This window comes from Schistocerca gregaria, chromosome 4 (assembly GCF_023897955.1).
Source record: "Schistocerca gregaria isolate iqSchGreg1 chromosome 4, iqSchGreg1.2, whole genome shotgun sequence".
Classification (NCBI taxonomy): Eukaryota; Metazoa; Arthropoda; class Insecta; order Orthoptera; family Acrididae; genus Schistocerca; species Schistocerca gregaria.
Genome location: NC_064923.1, coordinates 465,609,921 through 465,629,380, shown reverse-complemented (window position 1 = coordinate 465,629,380; position 19,460 = coordinate 465,609,921). Strand labels below are relative to the sequence as shown.

The window sequence follows — 19,460 nt, the reverse complement described above, 5'->3', positions numbered from 1 at the left end:
TCCACTATATGGTGAGTGGCAACTTTCCTTCTCATAATACTGTCCCATATAAGTTTAGTTTCTTTGACTGATTTTTCCTTCAGTAGAGTACATGTGGGCAGATGTGGACTCTGACCACAATCTATTGGTTATGACCTGTAGATTAAAACTGAAGAAACTGCAAAAAGGTGGGAATTGAATTTAAGGAGATGGGACCTGGATAAACTAATAAAAGAACCAAAGGTTGTACAGAGTTTCAGGGGGAGCATAAGGGAGCAATTGACAGGAATGGGGGAAACGAATACAGTAGAAGAAGGATGAGTAGCATTGAGCGATGAAGTAGTGAAGGCAGCAGAGGATCAAGTAGGTCAAAAGATGAGGGATAGTAGAAATCCTTGGGTAACAGAAGAAATATTGAATTTCATTGATAAAAGGAGAAAATATAAAAATGCAGTAAATGAAGCAGGCAAAAAGAAACACAAACGTCTCAAAAATGACATCGACAGGAAGTGCAAAATGGCTAAGCAGGGATGGCTAGAGGACAAATGTAAGGATGTAGAGACTTATCTCACTAGGGGTAAGATAGATACTGCCTACAGGAAAATTAAAGAGACCTTTGGAGAAAAGAGGACCACTTGTATGAATATTAAGAGCTCAGATGGAAACCCAGTTCTAACCAAAGAAGGGAAAGCAGAAAGGTGGAAGGAGTATATAGAGGTTCTATACAAGGGTGATGTACTTGAGGACAATATTATGGAAATGGAAGAGGATGTAGATGAAGATGAAATGGGGGATACGATACTGCGTGTAGAGTTTGACAGAGCACTGAAAGACCTGAGTCGAAACAAGGCGCCCGGAGTACACAACATTCCATTGGAACTACTGACGGCCTTGGGAGAGCCAGTCATGACAAAACTCTACCATCCGGTGAGCAAGATGTATGAGACAGGCGAAATACCCTCAGACTTCAAGAGGAATATAACAATTCCAATCCCAAAGAAAGCAGGTGTTGACAGATGTGAAAATTACCGAACTACCAGTTTAATAAGTCACAGCTGCAAAATACTAACGTGAATTCTTTACAGACGAATGGAAAAAACTAGTAGAAGCCGACCTCGGGGAAGATCAGTTTGGATTCTGTAGAAATGTTGGAACACGTGAGGCAATACTGACCCTACGACTTGTCTTAGAAGCTAGATTAAGGAAGGTCAAACCTACGTTTCTAGCATTTGTAGACTTAGAGAAAGCTTTTGACAATGTTGACTGGAATACTCTCTTTCAAATTCTGAAGGTGGCAGGGTACAGGGAGCGAAAGGCTGTTTACAATTTGTACAGAAACCAGATGGCAGTTATAAGAGTTGAGGGACATGAAAGGGAAGCAGTGGTTGGGAAGGGAGTGAGACAGGGTTGTAGCCTATCCCCGATGTTATTCAATCTGTATATTGAGCAAGCAGTAAAGGAAACAAAAGAAAAATTTGGAGTAGGGGGGGGAGTCTAGTAAACGAGCTATGAGCAGTTGTTCACCTTCATTAGTGGGAAACACATCTCATCTACTGAATGAGTGTTCATAGCTTCTGAGATACGTGCTTTAGAGCCCACATTTACTGTATTTTTTTTCTGAAAGATTGGATGAGTTCTGGTTCATCATATTTGTCTTTTTGAATGACTGTGCTGCTTTTTAATTAGCCCAATTCTTATGAAGCCAGATTTCCTTCAATAATTTCATCTTTTTTCTTCTTCCCTCTCTTATTATTATTGGACTGAAGTGAGCGTGTCTACCGAATATTGCTGACTGCTGTTGCCTAAACAAATATGACTTATCCCCCGCCCAGAATACATGCCAAGGTAAAAACAATCTGTATTTGGAAGTAAAAAGCTCCCTATTCTTCTAGCATAATACAGACAAATAAAATGTAAATGAAATTAACTGTACAGCATGTTCAGAATGCAAATTCTAGCTGTGCTCTTGAAACGTAATGTACAAAACAAATTGCATTCTGTGCTAAATGACTCAATAAATTTAAATATGCAGGTAACAATGAGAGTGAGTAAATATTAAGTTAAGTGAACAAAGGGAAATCCAAGATGAAATGTAACAGTATTATAAAAAGGATAGTTGCTACACACCGAGTAGCAGAGATGCTGAGTCACAGAAAGGGACAACAAAAAGACTGTCAGCCGGTTATGGCTCCAGCTCCCAGAGACTGAGGTCATGTGTGTGTGTGTGTGTGTGTGTGTGTGTGTGGGGTCAGTTTTTGACAAAGCCTTGCTAGTCGAAAGCCAACTTTCTGACAGTTTTTTTTGTTGTGCTTTTCTGCGACTCAGCATCTTTGTTGTACAGCAAGTAGCAACTATCCTTTTCATAATATTGTAAATATTAAGTCGCACTGTTTTCAGCACAAGAAGACAGAAAGAATGTGAATATATTTTGTTGCCTGTGTGTGTGTGTGTGTGTTAAGGGAGGGGGGCGGAGAGAGAGAGAGAGAGAGAGAGAGAGAGAGAGAGAGAGAGAGAGAGAGAGAGAATTAATTTATGTATTTATGGCTCTAATTATACTTGCAAAAATGAAACAGTAAGGCATCTCACAGTCTGAAATTGCCCTCTAGCAAACCTATTCACTATCATTATCCATCAAACAATATTATACCTTATGGAGAAACCTAATAATGAAACACAGAGGGGAAATAATCATACCACACAAATAATTAAACCTGAACAAACAACTAATATAAATAATTTGGAAATTATACTTCTGACATCAATGTGTCCATCAAACAGCAACTGCAAAAATGATGGAAACAGCATTATATGTGAGGGATTTTTGGACTAGTAAATAACTCAAAAGCACCATGCCTAAAATCAATCACACCATATGATCAAAATGATGTAAATAAAATAGGTAGAAACTTCCACATGGGAAAAATATATTAAAAACAAAGATTCCAAGACTTACCATGCGGGAAATCACCGGTAGACACGAACAATAAATAAAACACATGAACACACACACACACACACAAAATTTCTAGCTTTCGCAACCGACGGTTGCTTCTTCAGCAAAGAGGGAAGGAGAGGGAAAGACGAAAGGATGTGGGTTTTAAGGGAGAGGGTGTGTGTGTGTGTGTGTGTGTGTGTGTGTGTGTGTGTGTGTGTGTGTGTGTGTTTTATTTATTGTGCCTGTCTACCGGCGCTTTACCGCTTGGTAAGTCTTGGAATCTTTGTTTTTAATACACCATATGATCAGTAAGAAATGAATTTTGAGATCTACATGTTTACTGCCTTTACTAGCCCTACATTATAGATTGGAAAGTAAGTTTCCACACATTACTTTAAAATTCCTCCCCCCATGAACCATGGACCTTGCCGTTGGTGGGGAGGCTTGCGTGCCTCAGCGATACAGATGGCCGTATCGTAGGTGCAACCACAACGGAGGGGTATCTGTTGAGAGGCCAGACAAACGTGTGGTTCCTGAAGAGGGGCAGCAGCCTTTTCAGTAGTTGCAGGGGCAACAGTCTGGATGATTGACTGATCTGGCCTTGCAACATTAACCAAAACGGCCTTGCTGTGCTGGTACTGCGAACGGCTGAAAGCAAGGGGAAACTACAACCGTAATTTTTCCCGAGGACATGCAGCTTTACTGTATGATTAAATGATGATGGCATCCTCTTGGGTAAAATATTCCGGAGGTAAAATAGTCCCCCATTCGGATCTCCGGGCGGGGACTACTCAGGAGGATGTCGTTATCAGGAGAAAGAAAACTGGCGTTCTACGGATCGGAGCGTGGAATGTCAGATCCCTTAATCGGGCAGGTAGGTTAGATACTAAAAGGTATCAGATAGATTATATAATGGTAAGACAGAGATTTAGGAACCAGGTTTTAAGTTGTAAGACATTTCCAGGGGCAGATGTGGACTCTGACCACAATCTATTGGTTATGACCTGTAGATTAAAACTGAAGAAACTGCAAAAATGTGAGAAATTAAGGAGATGGGACCTGGATAAACTGAAAGAACCAGAGGTTGTACAGAGTTTCAGAGAGAGAGCATAAGGGAACAATTGACAGGAATAGGGGAAAGAAATACAGTAGAAGAAGAATGGGTAGCTCTGAGGGATGTAGTAGTGAAGGCAGCAGAGGATAAAGTAGGTAAAAAGACGAGGGCTGCTAGAAATCCTTGGGTAACAGAAGAAATATTGAATCTAATTGATGTAAGGAGAAAATATAAAAATGCAGTAAATGAAGCAGGCAAAAAGGAATACAAACGTCTCAAAAATGACATCGACAGGAAGTGCAAAATGGCTAAACAGGGATGGCTAGAGGACAAATGTAAGGATGTAGAAGCTTATCTCACTAGGGGTAAGATAGATACTGCCTACAGGAAAATTAAAGAGACCTTTGGAGAGAAGAGAACCACGTGTATGAATATCAAGAGCTCAGATGGCAGCCCAGTTCTAAGCAAAGAAGGGAAGGCAGAAAGGTGGAAGGAGTATATAGAAGGCTTATACAAGGGCGATGTACTTGAGGACAATATTATGGAAATAGAAGAGGATGTAGATGAAGACGAAATGGGAGATACGATACTGCGTGAAGAGTTTGACAGAACACTGAAAGACCTGAGTCGAAACAAGGCCCCCGGAGTAGACAACATTCCATTAGAACTACTGACGGCCTTGGGAGAGCCAGTCATGACAAAACTCTACCAGCTGGTGAGCAAGATGTATGAGACAGGCGAAATACCCTCAGACTTCAAGAAGAATATAATAATTCCAATCCCAAAGAAAGCAGGTGCTGACACATGTGAAAATTACCGAACTATCAGTTTAATAAGCCACGGCTGCAAAATACTAACGCGTATTCTTTACAGACGAATGGAAAAACTGGTAGATGCAGACCTCAGGGAGGATCAGTTTGGATTCCGTCGAAATGTTGGAACACGTGAGGCAATACTGACCTTACGACTTATCTTAGAAGAAAGATTAAGAAAAGGCAAACCTACGTTTCTAGCATTTGTAGACTTGGAGAAAGCTTTTGACAATGTTGACTGGAATACTCTTTTTCAAATTCTAAAGGTGGCAGGGGTAAAATGCAGGGAGCGAAAGGCTATTTATAATTTGTACAGAAACCAGATGGCAGTAATAAGAGTCGAGGGGCATGAAAGGGAAGCAGTGGTTGGGAAAGGAGTGAGACAGGGTTGCAGCCTCTCCCCGATGTTATTCAATCTGTATATTGAGCAGGCAGTAAAGGAAACAAAAGAAAAATTTGGAGTAGGTATTAAAATTCATGGAGACGAAGTAAAAACTTTGAGGTTCGCCGATGACATTGTAATTCTGTCAGAGATGGCAAAGGACTTGGAAGAGCAGTTGAACGGAATGGACAGTGTCTTGAAAGGAGGATATAAGATGAACATTAACAAAAGCAAAACAAGGATAATGGAATGTAGTCAAATTAAATCGGGTGATGCTGAGGGAATTAGATTAGGAAATGAGACACTTAAAGTAGTAAAGGAGTTTTGCTATTTAGGAAGTAAAATAACTGATGATGGTCGAAATAGAGAGGATATAAAATGTAGACTGGCAATGGCAAGGAAAGCGTTTCTGAAGAAGAGAAATTTGTTAACATCGAATATAGATTTATGTATCAGGAAGTCGTTTCTGAAAGTATTTGTTTGGAGTGTAGCCATGTATGGAAGTGAAACATGGACGATAACTAGTTTGGACAAGAAGAGAATAGAAGCTTTCGAAATGTGGTGCTACAGAAGAATACTGAAGATAAGGTGGATAGATCACGTAACTAATGAGGAGGTATTGAATAGGATTGGGGAGAAGAGAAGTTTGTGGCACAACTTGACTAGAAGAAGGGATCGGTTGGTAGGACATGTTTTGAGGCATCAAGGGATCACAAATTTAGCATTGGAGGGCAGCGTGGAGGGTAAAAATCGTAGAGGGAGACCGAGAGATGAGTACACTAAGCAGATTCAGAAGGATGTAGGTTGCAGTAGGTACTGGGAGATGAAGCAGCTTGCACAGGATAGAGTACCATGGAGAGCTGCATCAAACCAGTCTCAGGACTGAAGACAACAACAAACAACACTTTAAAATTAAAGAACTTACATTTTCCTATCTTTCAAATCAAGGTACTAATCCTACTTATGACATATCATTCTTATTACTGTAAACTACATGAAATCATCAGCCCTTACACCACACCATTGAAGCCTCTTCAAAGAAAACTATCCACTTTCATAGCTAAGCCCGACTACCACGCAGAGGACTTAAGTTTCATTTCCAGCACTGCCTAGGATTTTTTCCTGGGCAAGAGGAGCATGGCAATGTCCACAAAAAGACTTGTGGTAACAGCTAAAGAGCTATGTGAAGAAGTAGTAGTCACTCTGATTTTGAAAGCTGACCTCAATAGTCAGAAGTGTGGTATTTTGATCTCATGCTTCTCCAGTACACTCATTACAGCATGGAGCAGCAGTCATTCAACATCTCAGTGCCCTACAAGGACTATAGTGTTGTAGAATGTAATATATTTTTTCTTGCAAAGAATGAAGTTGGTCATGAGTTTTTCAATGTGTCTGAAAACACATAAATAGTTTTGCCCTTATTTCGAAGAAGATCTCTATAATTTACAAATGATGTTTCATATATAGTTTAACTTCCATTGTTCAACAAAAATCCCCAACATAAACCATGGTTCTATCCAGCTCTCACGTTACAGTACGTTTCCAACTGGCCATTTGAACAATGTGTTTACCAGTTACAAATCACCATTGTTATCATCCATACATACACATCACTATCACAATTCCTAAAATAAATAGCATGTTACACAGGTAAGATCTCAACTATTGTTAGAAACTCCTGTAAAGAATATCAGTGTGCCACAAGGACGTTCTTTTGGAAGCCTAATGAAAATGAAAACTGCTGAATACAGCACACTTTTCTACAGTACGTTTTCAGATAAGTTTTCCACATGCAAGTGTCTTTCTCACTAAATGAGGTTACAGTTTTTTTATGAATAAATCAATATTGTCAATAGCAAATCCCATGATGAATTATATGAACAGAGATGGCACAGTTCGAATTAAGAGATACCTGATACTACATACTTGCACAGGGAATTCAGACTATTGTTACCTTTATTCTTTAATTGATTACATTTTGCTCCTTCTGAAAACCCAATTTTTCCCACTGAAGTGTGTTATTTTCAACTTTGTACCTCTACAATTTTGAAGGAGATTGGACACTTGGGTAGTTAAATATATCTACATCTATATTCTGCAAACCACAGTGAGGTACATGGCAGAGGGTACGCCCCATTGTACCAGTTATTAGGGTTTCTTCCCATTCTGATCACACATCGAGCACAGGTAGAATGATTGGTTGAATGCTTCTGTCTGAGCAATAATTATTCTAATCATATTCTCACAATCCCTATGTGAATGACATGTATGGGATTATAGTATATTCCTAGAGTCACTAGTTAAAGCTAATTCTTGAAACTTTTTTAACAGACTTTCTCGGTACTGTTATGTCTATCTTCAAAGGTCTTCCAGTTCAGTTCCATCAGTACCTCTGTGACATTCTTCCATGCATTAAACAAAACTGTGACCATTTGCGTTTCCCTTCTCCATATACGCTCAATAACCCCTGTTAGTCCTAACTGGTATGGGTTTCACAAACTTGTGCAATATTCTAGAACTGGTTGCACGAGTTATTTGTAAGCAATCTCCTTTGTAGGCTGATTGCACTTCCCCAGTATTCTAGCAATGTAGTTAAATACATGTGACTGTATGACATCATAGTCACCATATTGATTATGTAGTGCAAATACCTGCTTCATTGATAGCATCACTGGTCAAAGCTGACTAGGATTGTTTCACATTGTTTACCACTTTCCTTGTCTTTACTTACACCATGATTTAAAAGCAATGGCAAGGTATGTTTGAAGATGACACTGAAGTATTTTACGGAAACAACAGAAACCTAACTCTAGATGTTTGGAGATGATCTGAACACTACAGCTATCAAATAAAAAAGCAGTCTTAACCATTTGTTATAGTGCTCAGTGGATATACAAATCAATTTCATCTTCTTTCAATACATCATACATATGTTTTGCCATTTTATATCTCAGATTTAAAATGAGTTATGAGAACATGTCTATGAGCTTACCTTCCACATCAGGATTAAGGTAATTCTTCACTTCTTCCAATATGAACATGATTTCATCCTCAGTTGGCTTGGGATGTGCTGTGACCTGGCATGGCAGGTCAGTTGTTCCTGCTATTGTATGCTTTTGCCATGGGAGGAAAAAAATGACACGTCCATCAGAAGTATTGGGATCCAAGAGACCCATCTGATCTGGACTGAAATTTAGGAGAAAGACACAGAAATGTCTTACACTGCATTCATGAATCATAATACTAAAAAAGAAAAAAAGATAAATGAAAATGTATAGCAATGCATCACATTTAACATTAATAGTTATGGGGGAATTTTTCTTTCCTTTTTAATTAACAGAATGACAATTTTATTTCCCTTCCCTATGTATCACACAACGTTGTTTTATTGGGACAGAATCATTAATGGCTTGTCCTTCACTGTGATATCCCTACCACATTCCCAGACCTTTATTCTTGCTGCTATTCTGCTTTCTTAAAGGGCATGTCTAGTTGATGATCGTATTAATCTTTTACTGACACAAACTGCTATCAGTTCTGTACTAGTAGTTTCAGTTAGCAGCTAGTAAGTGGAACCTTCACAACTCTAAGCAAAAGAGTGGTATTCCACTCATATTTAAGTTGATGTGAGTACTCTATTATTGAGCAACAAAAACACTACTACATAACTAATTGTATTATGCATAAAGACATTACAAACAAATATCCAAGACTGACAGAGGTGGCACAGTAAGACACTGGACTCATATTTGGAAGTAAAGTAAATCAAAATCCAGATTTACGTTTTCTGTTCTTCCTCTAAATCACTTGAAACAAATGCTGGAATGGTTCCTATGAGAGGACATGACTTATTTCCATCCATAGCCCAAACTTATGCTCAAACTCAAATGACAAGAAGATGAGCTTTGGATGATTGCTATTTTTCCAAGACGTTCCTACACTGCATCTATAATAGAGTACAAAACAAACATTGCAACCAAGACCCAGTAAAAAGCTCACATCCCATTTCAGAACAGATACAATTTGCTAATTTCTGGTTTTCATTTCAGTCATTCTATAACAAGCCTGAGCAACACACGTTGACATTTACATCTATACTCATCAAACACCTCAGAAGAAGATGCAAAGGATATTTCCCATTGTATCAGTTATTAGGGCTTCTTCCAGTTTCTTTCAATTATGGTATGCAGGAAGAATGATTTTTTAAAAACATATGTGAATGCTGTGCTTAATCTAATCTTGTCCTGACAATCCCTACTGGAGAATACGGGGGGGGGGGGGGGGGGGGGGGGGGGAGTGTTTTTATATTCCTAGATTCATCATTTATGGAATAGCATATCACACGATACATTTATATGAAGTTTTAATAATGTTCTAGTTCTTACAGACTACTGTAAACTATTTTGTGCCAAAACAAAGGTAGCAACCAAGAGCTCATTTAGTATTGTCGATGTGACGTGACACAATGATTTGTTCCCTAAGAAAATGTCTGAGTGGATGATTTTCGACAGATAAAGAGCCAAAATATTAATTACATTATATACATGAGTTCATAAATATTGTACAAAGGTACCTATAATAACCGGGAAGCACAATGTGAACCCCCGAGCTAGGGCAGCATATTTCTTTTGCCTTAGCATCAGCCATCTTTCGTATATGGTCCGTAAATGGCCCTGTAGCATTAATTATGCATTTTGCTTTCACATCCCATTCTTGACCAGTCAGTTCATCTTTCAAATGTGCTCCACACAGAATTTCTTTCCCATCTTTGTCTTTGTCTTTCAAAAGGCTTGTCACACGAACATGATTTGCTACTGTTGCTCCATGTCTTGTGGCCGTCAGAGCTATAGCCAGATTCATGCGTGCATCATCTTGTTGGCCTGGAAAGTAATTTTATGTCAAATTCAAAACAAACTGCAGCAAAACTGTCACTGTCACAAAAATGTTGTACTGATAGCCCATGTCTGCACGCCATTTATTAAGTGATTCATCCTTACCATCATAATATACAATAGCTCCACGTAGCTTGTCTCCCTGCAGCATTGGGAACAGCTCAAGTGCATTAGATTTTGACAGATAGTATGAACTCTTAACAGTTTTTGTCCCAGCAACGAAGTCGTACATTTTGATGCCAAACCAATAGTATGGAATTTCCCAATACCTGTCAATTTTAACAAACTTTTAGTTTGTTTGTGAGATACAAAGAGTTATAAACACAGCAACATATTATATATAAATGAAAGATTAAAAAAGCACAAGTTTATGACTATGCACTGACAAACATATCTACCATAATGAGAACTAAGATTTAACTGACTTACGTGTACACTGGTAACATAATTGGTAGTGGTCGAGTTAAATGTGGTGCCGAATGTAACATGTTAGCTCTCTCATGGAGGGCTTCTTTTACCATACGATACTGCTCAACGTCAAAATTCATAATGGCCTTTTGCAGATAGCGAACACCGCCATGAATGAGTTTCGTACTGCGGCTACTTGTGCCGCAAGCAAAGTCATCAGCTTCCACCAGTGCTGTCTTCAGACCTTAAACCAGCATTTTCAGGTTCTTATAATTATAGGTCTTTAGCAAAAAATCTAAGTTCACTATCCATCTTCATTAAGAATCTGACCTCTAGTAACAGCATCCAGTGCACAACCTGAGCCCGTAGCACCACCGCCAATTATTAGTACATCAAAATCTTCTGACTGCAATGACTTAATTTGATCTGATCGTGGTGGTAGGTGTCTTTTTGCTCGCGGTTTGTTTTTCACTTCAGCAGCTTGTACCTGCGCACAAAACAATGAATACAATGGGACCACAATTGTGATGTAACGTTCCTAACTCGTAAGATTCTGTTAGCGTAAACATATCTTTATAAAAACACTTACATTCAAATCATTTTCTTTAAGAAAGGTCGTAACAGCGTATGCTCCAGCTCCAAAAGCCAGTCCACTAACTGCCAGTCTTCGAACATGTGAGGCCATAGTGCTTTAAAATCTGCAGAAGAAGCAACACTAAGAAATATTATCAGCGGCATAATAAAAACTGGGTTTTATACTTGTAAACGGAAATTGACATTTATAAGCACTATTCTTGAACAAGTTAAAATTTGTAAGTCAACATAAACGTCATGGAACGCTTAAGCCCACGCCGCTATGCAGTTATTAAATTTCTTTGTCTACTAATGTGAAAAAAACAGTGTTTACGGAGAATTTTTAAACCTGGTTGAGACTGATTTGAGCTTATACACTACGTACTTAATACACTATCAGAAATCAGCCCATGCACATTCCAATATGAAAGTACACAGCAACATATTGTGCTAGGCGTTCTTAAAGAATACGTACGCAGTATATGCTACGGTGGGAAAAAAGGCCTTTCCGGCATCAATGAAACTATTTACGAAATACTTTCAAGTATTTCCACTTACCATCTTCTGGCTGACAACTGTCACTCTCGAATATAGATTAGCGGGTTACTAAGTTGGTCAATTTATATCCATTTTATTTTATGAACACTCGAAAAAAATGTACTCAAGACACTTACCTGACAGATCGGAAACGAATTAATAGTAATCGTTACCGATCACGGTACTTGTCCTCTTCCGTACCGTGATCGCGTGCAGCTAAGGACGCGGACTAGTCGGTTTATTTTTGAAGGGATATTCGAGACTCATTTGGCAAACCTCTACGAACGCATCACATTGGATAGAAGGTGTACCCAGGTGGGGGAAACGATGTTTATTTTCGGCATTTCAGCTGACTATAGGCCTACCCCAGACTATGACCTTTTCAGCTGCTCTCACTTGCATAGTCCGCTTCATATACAGAATATTGTCTACGAGGGTTACAAACAGCATAGATTGTCTACATGCAGCCGGCAGGTTTTGGAGCGGTTTGGGTGGGTGATACGATATTTTTTTGTATGTGCTTAATAACAAAAGTTAGTAAGCGCGTGAACAACATGTATCTGATTCGGTACAATAGTAAATCATACGATTATAAAATTGTTGTTTTTTCCTTTTTTCCTTAGGGGTCTGGCATAAATGTACGATTAATTGTAACGTAATGTTCCTCACAGCAAGAATGTGCGCCTTATCCTCTACCTCTGCCGATTTTTTTGAATTTCTGTCAATTTGACATGTATCGATTGGATTTTCCTCCCTCGTTTGATATCCGAAATATCGATCACTCTACGGGTCTCCGGCGTTTTTCGTATATGAACAATCGTCTGCATATGAGTCGATTATAATGTATAGCATTAAAAGCTTTACTTGTTAGTGCATATGTTACACACTATCATGGAAGAAGAGCTTGATTAAATGCATCAAAAACAAAAGGCTGAATCTATACATGAACTCTAAATAGTATCACCAAATCCGCGATACATGATGACACTGGACCAACTAATATTTTCTTTATGATTTATGGGATTCTGGTGTAATGTACATCTGACACTGTTGATAATTACTTTTTCAAAAGAAACACATCTTTTCAGAACAGAAGCTGTAGTTAAAGAGAAACAGTAGATGTCTGTCATGTAGCACCGAAGCTGTAAACTCAAGGAAATGTGTAGACCTACCTGGCTCAACGCAGATTGTCGGTATAGATCTGAAAATATGTTTCTCACACAAAGAACATAAGTAAACTCTACATGTCATTCAAGAATTACTTAGTAATGAAAACACTTATGTTCAGTTTTACGTTTAGTGAGTAAATAATTTTTCGCTTTCAGATATGTGTCCTCGCTTATGGAAGAACATTCAGTGGAAAAATATCATAGTCGTTATCGAACATTTGCAATTTGTCACGAAAATACTCAAAATTATAAGGTAGATTAGGAAGACAAAAATGACAAGACACAATAATATAGCAGGAATGAGCGCGGAGAAAACAGTTTTTACTTTCAATGTTGGTTGACAACAACACAGTTTTCCTTCACCAACGTCACAGTCAGAACTTTCCTTCCACGAAACAGTGATGGTGTCGTGAACTTGTGTGATGTCGCCATTTGAAATGCATTGTGGAATGTTTTGATGTGACAGCATGTGTCCATTGGCCTTAATAGTATATTGGATATGGTATTAGCCAAATTTGAGAGAGAGAGAGAGAGAGAGAGAGAGAGAAAGAGAGAGAGAGAGAGAGCACAAGCTTCATTTATCAAATTACAAATAATGAAAATCTAATGAAAATGGTCCAAATTTCCAGTCATTTAAATTTCGGTTTACTAAAGCTGTGATTAATAACAAAAGAGTACTATTACTTTGTACACGAAGAATTCCGTCAAAAACGACCTAATATTTAGTTAAATTATCTTTTATTCTGTGGCTGTTTTAAATAACTGGTTAGGCTATTGAATAATGTAGCCATTCATCATTTGGATTTGCAGCTCTTTGTGTTTCCCATGTTTGCAGCTAAAATTGTAGGATGTGAGGTCCGCTAGTTATGCAAAACACCATTTTTTCAAGTATCCAAACATGTTTCAGCACCACTGTGCCATCATCTGTGGGTTTCTGTTTTATTTAATCTGTTATATGAACCTTTTTACTAAAAGATTACAAAGCTATATGGATATTTAGTTCAATCATAGTTCGTTTCCTTTTGTTAGAACCTTTGCACTTGGTGTAGATGATTTTTCAGGACCACTCATGTGTTATTTATTACAGGTAGCTTGTCATCTGAAACCAAACTATGTTGATTAGAAAGTTTGTTAGGAGTTAACCTATCATCTAACGTGAATAAAAATGAATATAGGCGCGAAATACCGCGACAAACTGAATTACTTTTAGATGATAGGATAACTTCCAACAAACTTTCTTATCAAATTCGTTTGGTGGCAGATGGCAAGCTACCTGTAATAAATAACACACAAGTGGTCCTGAAAAATCATGCACACCAAGTGTAAAGGTATTAATAAAAAGAAACGATCTATTGTTTGAACTAAATATCCACATAATTTTGTAATCATTTAGTGAAAATGTTCACATAACAGATTAAATGAAACGGAAACCCACAGCTAATGGCACATTGGTGCTGAAACATGTTTGGGTACTTGAAAAAACGGTGTTTGCCATAATTGGCGGACCTCACATCCTTCAAATGTAACCATTATGCATGAAACACATTTAGAAGATTATGCTATTCTACATAGAGACATGAGGTCATACAATATCTTTCAGTGTTGTGACCAAGGACATGTTTTTTGTTGTTGTCACAGTTGCCAAGCTCTTTTTCAATGGATGCCATTTACAAACATTGTAGACTCATAAATGTAAGGGCTAGATAGGTTCTTATTTTCAATTCAGCTATGTGTAGTCTAAATGATTCAAGTTTCTTTAAGCTTTAAATACACCTGACAGTTTTTACTACATTCTGAAGACTTTGTTTGTTGCGGCTGCATTACTTCAGAAGATTAGCCCTTACCGAAGTGATGTGTAAAGTATAGATAATATCTTTGAATTACTGTTTACATCTGTGCTCTTTGTCGCACCAAGGTCATAACACGTTTTGAAGGATTAATTTCAGTAGCTTTCATATGACAGTCCCCTATTAGGATGCTTCATAACCATGTTCCAAGAGAGTAATATCCAGTAATTGTCTTCAGCAATGTATGTTCAGGAGTCAGTGTTATATCATCCTTGTTGATGTTGGGAAGAACATTCCAACTATGTACAGTAGTGGTTTTATTATATAATCAGAGACTTTTTAAGTGTGTAACCTGGAACACTATCTAACCCATAAGCATATCTGTTTTTGGAAGACTTAATTAGATTCATCTCTGTCTGTGTAACTTCGTCAAGGAATATAGATTTAAAAGAAGTACCCAGATTTTTTGGGAGGCACACAGGTGTACCTGCATAGTGATTTTCAATTAACTGAAATGCCATGCTTCTAAAATACTCATTAAACTAATCAGCTACATCAGTTGGGTCTAAGAGTCTCTTGTTTTCTATCTGAATAGAAATTTTGGTTGATAATGACCTTTCTCCGACAGCTTCTGATCTAATTGCTTTCCATACAGCTTATATTATTTTTGTTCTTAAAATATAACCTTTGTTACATGTTGTAGCTTTCGTTATTTAGTGAACATTTGTTTATATTTTTACATGGTTTCCAAGTTCTGTTGTAGTATTCTTGTGTTTGATAAATGTGTGGTGAAATGTTTGCTTTCTACTGGATGTATTCTATATTTATTTTTTTATTGGAAATGCTGTGTCAAATTAATACAGATAAATATTGTGGAAGCTGTCAAATATACAAGTTACTCCATTTTTACTGAAAGTGTCCTCCTACCTTTCCGCCAATAGCATAAAATTAAATACTATGCTGTTACGATCACTGAACTACCTCTGTCCAATAACTTTAGTTATGGTCATCACTTTCTGTATTGTTTAATGCAGTTAAGGCTCTAGTGCTCCACAACACCGATGCGGATAGTTAGGTCACATTATTTGCTGGTGAAATGGCGTCGCAGCAGGAGAAAGCGCAATGTGTGCTTTGGATTCACGAAACGAAATCTCCCATCAGTGTTCAGTGTAAATTCCAGCCTTCTTATGGACGTAGCCCTGCCGACGTTAAATCAATAAAACGATGGTATGCAAAGTTTAACGAAACACGCAGCTTTGAAGACCTTCCTCAAAGTAGCAGGCCTTGTGTCAGTGATGCAACTGTTGATTGTGTTTGGCAATCTTTTCAAAGAAGTCCATCTAAATCAACTCATCAAGTATCACGTGAACTTCATGTACCACAGGCAAGTGTGCTGAAGATTCTTCAGGAAAGGCTTAACTTGCATGATTACAAAGTGCAAATCGTGCAGGCCTTGCAACCGAATGATTTGCTGTCACGTGCTGAATTTGCAACTGAAATTCTCAACAGGATTGATGCCGCTAACGATTACTTAAATTACATATGCTTTACTGATGAGTCCACCTTTCATGTCATTGGAATGGTAAATAGGAATAATGTCCGTATATGGGGTTCAGAGTCTCCACATGCTACTGTACAGTTACAGCGAGTCAGCGAAAAAGTGAATGTTTGGTGCGGCCTCATGCATAACAAGGTTTTTGGACCGTTTTTCTCCGCAGGAAAATCACTTACTGCTAACATATATTTAGACGTTTTGCATCAGTTCATTGCCCCACAGTTAGAAGAATATCAACCATGGATACTTTCCTGGAAACATGGAGCACCCCCCCCCCCCCCCACTGGGCTTTGATAGTGCATGATTTCCTGGATGAAACATTTCCAGATCGGTGGATTGGAAGAAATGGTTCAACACCCTGGCCACACCACTCTTCAGACACGACATCCCTTGACCTTTTTTTCTGGGGCTGAATCTAGGACAGAGTATTTGTCACACCAGTTTCTGATGTCGACGAAGTGAAGGCTAGGGTACAAGCTGCTGTGGGTACTGTGACAGAACATATGTTATGAAACATCTGGCGGGAACTGGAATACCCCCTTGAGATTCTTCGAGCTCCCAAGGAAGCACACTAGTGACACTAACCTATGTAATGGCATCAAATGTAAATTATTATATCAAACAGTTATTGTGTAATAAATTGTTATAATCAGGGCAAGACTTTGTGCTCACCCTGTATTACTATCACACAAGCTGATAAAAGTTTGGCCAGCAGCAGCTTTTGTTTTCAGCACTAATCCTTATTGGAGAGTTCACTTTTTCTGCAAACCGAAAGCTGGTGATCGTACTTAACAATTCAGTTGTAGGGTATCAATCTTTCAAGAAGTCTACATTTATATATCTCCAGATCATCATTTCCTTTCTATCGTTACACATAAAATGACAGTACTGAGTTCAAGTTTCAATAATTCAAACTGCAGTATCTTAGTTCCCAGTTTCAAAAACCTACAATATTTATTTGTAGATGACATCACTAAAATATGTTGTTTCTGGTGGTACATTTACTATAAAAAATTATCTTAGAGCTACTTGTCTGTTCAAAATCATGATAAGATTTTATTGTATGTGATTTAACATTGTTTAGTCACTTCTCCTGTGTTTGAAACAATGGGTGTACATAAGATTCTTTTGACTAGTTTTTTGTGCTATGAGTTTTTTTGTTTGCCAGTTTAGATAAAGACCTATTGTGCTGATATGGGGCTTTATTCTGGGGTATCATAACATAGTAGAACAAACTATCAAATTACAGAAGAGATTTGCAAGAATTGTAAAAGTGGCTGGCCAAAGGGAATTACATAGAAAAAATTCTAAAGAAATTAAAATCTTGACTTTGCTAGCCATTTATATACACAAGCACAAATATTTCCTGAAATCTACATCCTCTATGTGATCACTTCTGCAACTCACATTTAAGAGTTTGGCAGAGTGTTCATAGTACATTCAGGTTATTTCATGATTGTTTCACTCTCAAATAGCACATCAGAAAAATGGACTACTAAATCTTTCCATGTGATCTCTGATGTCTTATTTTAATACATTAGTCATTTCTTTGTATGTAATTGGGAGTCAACAAAGTATTTTGGAGTGATCTCAAGTTTTCTCAGTGTGATTGAGGAATGGTGTGCTGCTGGGTGTTATAAAGTGTGGTAGCTTCCATTTTAAGTATAATATTTCGATGAGCAACTCAGCTGTCTTCTTCAGATGTCTGAAAAACTGATATAAGGGGATGAAGGTTCCAATATAAATAACACTTGACGTCTGGAACTTAATGTATTGAAACATCACTATCACATCCACCAGAATTTGAAAACACTGAGAGAATGTGCAATTCATGAACTATTCGTTTGAACTCTGAGAAACAAAGGAGCATCAAAGGGCATAGTGGGTATAGGGAATCGATCTCAGCTGTAAATAACGGGCTGAGACCACCAATAGTTCACAGGTAGGCTGGAATCCAGGCAGTGAGTACATATAATGGCAAAACTTGCAAAACCTGAAGAAGATATCCTCCATCCATTCTGTCTGGCAAGGATCCCATACAGCACATCAATACCCTAGCAGAGAAGGATAAAGTAGGCAATCTCTTTAGTAGACCTGTTGGTCTTTCTAAGTGTTCTGCCAACGAAATGTGGTCTTATATTCGTCTTCCCCACAATATTTTCGATATGATAGTCCCAATTTAAGTTGTTCATAAGTGAAATTACTAGGTATTTATTTGAATCTGCATCCTTTAAATTTGTATTATTTATCACATAACTGAAATTTAGAATTTCTGTAGTACTCTTGTGGAGGACTTCACACTTTTAATCGTTTGGGGAAAATTGACACTTTTCATAACATATAGATATCTTGTCTAAAACATTTTGCAATTTGTTCTGACCTTATCAAGACCTTTCTGGATTGTAAACAAGGCCAGCTTCTAAATTGTTTACATAGATTAGGAACTGCAGTACGCCTATAACACTTCTTGGGGAACCCAAGATATCACTTCTGTTTCACTAGATGACTTCCCATCAATGTGAATTGTGACCTTTCTGATAGGAAATCACAAATCCACCTGCATAACTGATAGAATACTCCATAAGATGCAATTTCGTTATCAAACACTTGTGAAGAATGGTGTCAAAAGCTTTGTGAAATCTAGAAATACGAATCATCTTGAGAGCTGCTGTCAATAAAACTCATTACATCATGTGTATATAGAGCAAGTTGTGTTTCACGAGAACGATATTTTCTCAATATATGCTGGTTATGTCTCAGCTTATAGTTTTCTTCATCATATTTTGTAATGCTGGAACACACCATATGTTCCAAAATCCTAGTACAAATCGATGTTAGCGGCATAGGTATATAACTCAATGGGTTCTATTTTTTTTCTTGTGTGTTGCTGTGACCTGTGCAACTTTCCAGTATTTGGATACAGATATTTAGTCGAATGAGTGGTTGTATATGACTGCCAAAATGTAGCTATTTCATCAGCATACTCTGAAAGGAACCTGTTGGTATACATTGTGCACCAGAAGAGTTGTCTTTATTAAGTGAGTTGAGGGGCGTCTCTATCCTGATAGTATCAACTTTCAAACTGACCATGTTCACAGTTGCTTTTAGGGATATTTACCACTTGTTCTTTAGTGAAGGAATTTCACTAAAGCATATTTAAAACTCCATTCCAGTATTACTGTTGTCATCAACATTACCATAGCAATCAAACAGTGAAGATACTGATTATGTCTTGCTGCTGTTGTACTTTACATAAGACCTGAATCTCTTTGGATTTCAGGGCATAGTTTCGTTGTGGAAATTATTAAAATCATATTCGATTGAAGTCCGTGTTAAGTTTCGAGTGTCTGAAAACCATTGCCAATCTAGGAGATTTT

The 19,460-nt window shown here is 37.8% G+C and overlaps 1 protein-coding gene across 11 annotated transcripts in view; it reads right to left on the bottom strand.

Annotated features, from left to right (window-relative positions):
- Nucleotides 1-19,460, bottom strand: part of LOC126266753 (glycerol-3-phosphate dehydrogenase, mitochondrial) — a 301,663-nt gene that overhangs the window by 57,611 nt on the left and 224,592 nt on the right. For 7 of the 11 annotated variants that reach the window (XM_049971266.1, XM_049971263.1, XM_049971264.1 and 4 more), the window contains 6 exons: nucleotides 11,052-11,160; nucleotides 10,793-10,949; nucleotides 10,484-10,706; nucleotides 10,160-10,323; nucleotides 9,736-10,042; nucleotides 8,155-8,348 (listed from right to left, as the gene is read on the bottom strand). In XM_049971266.1, the coding sequence (XP_049827223.1) occupies nucleotides 8,155-8,348; nucleotides 9,736-10,042; nucleotides 10,160-10,323; nucleotides 10,484-10,706; nucleotides 10,793-10,949; nucleotides 11,052-11,147 (1,141 nt within the window). In that variant the 5' untranslated portion in view covers nucleotides 11,148-11,160. Of the gene's footprint in view, nucleotides 1-8,154; nucleotides 8,349-9,735; nucleotides 10,043-10,159; nucleotides 10,324-10,483; nucleotides 10,707-10,792; nucleotides 10,950-11,051; nucleotides 11,178-11,709; nucleotides 12,724-19,460 lie in introns of those variants that run through there. The other 4 variants (XM_049971265.1, XM_049971261.1, XM_049971260.1 and 1 more) reach the window with 2 other exon arrangements.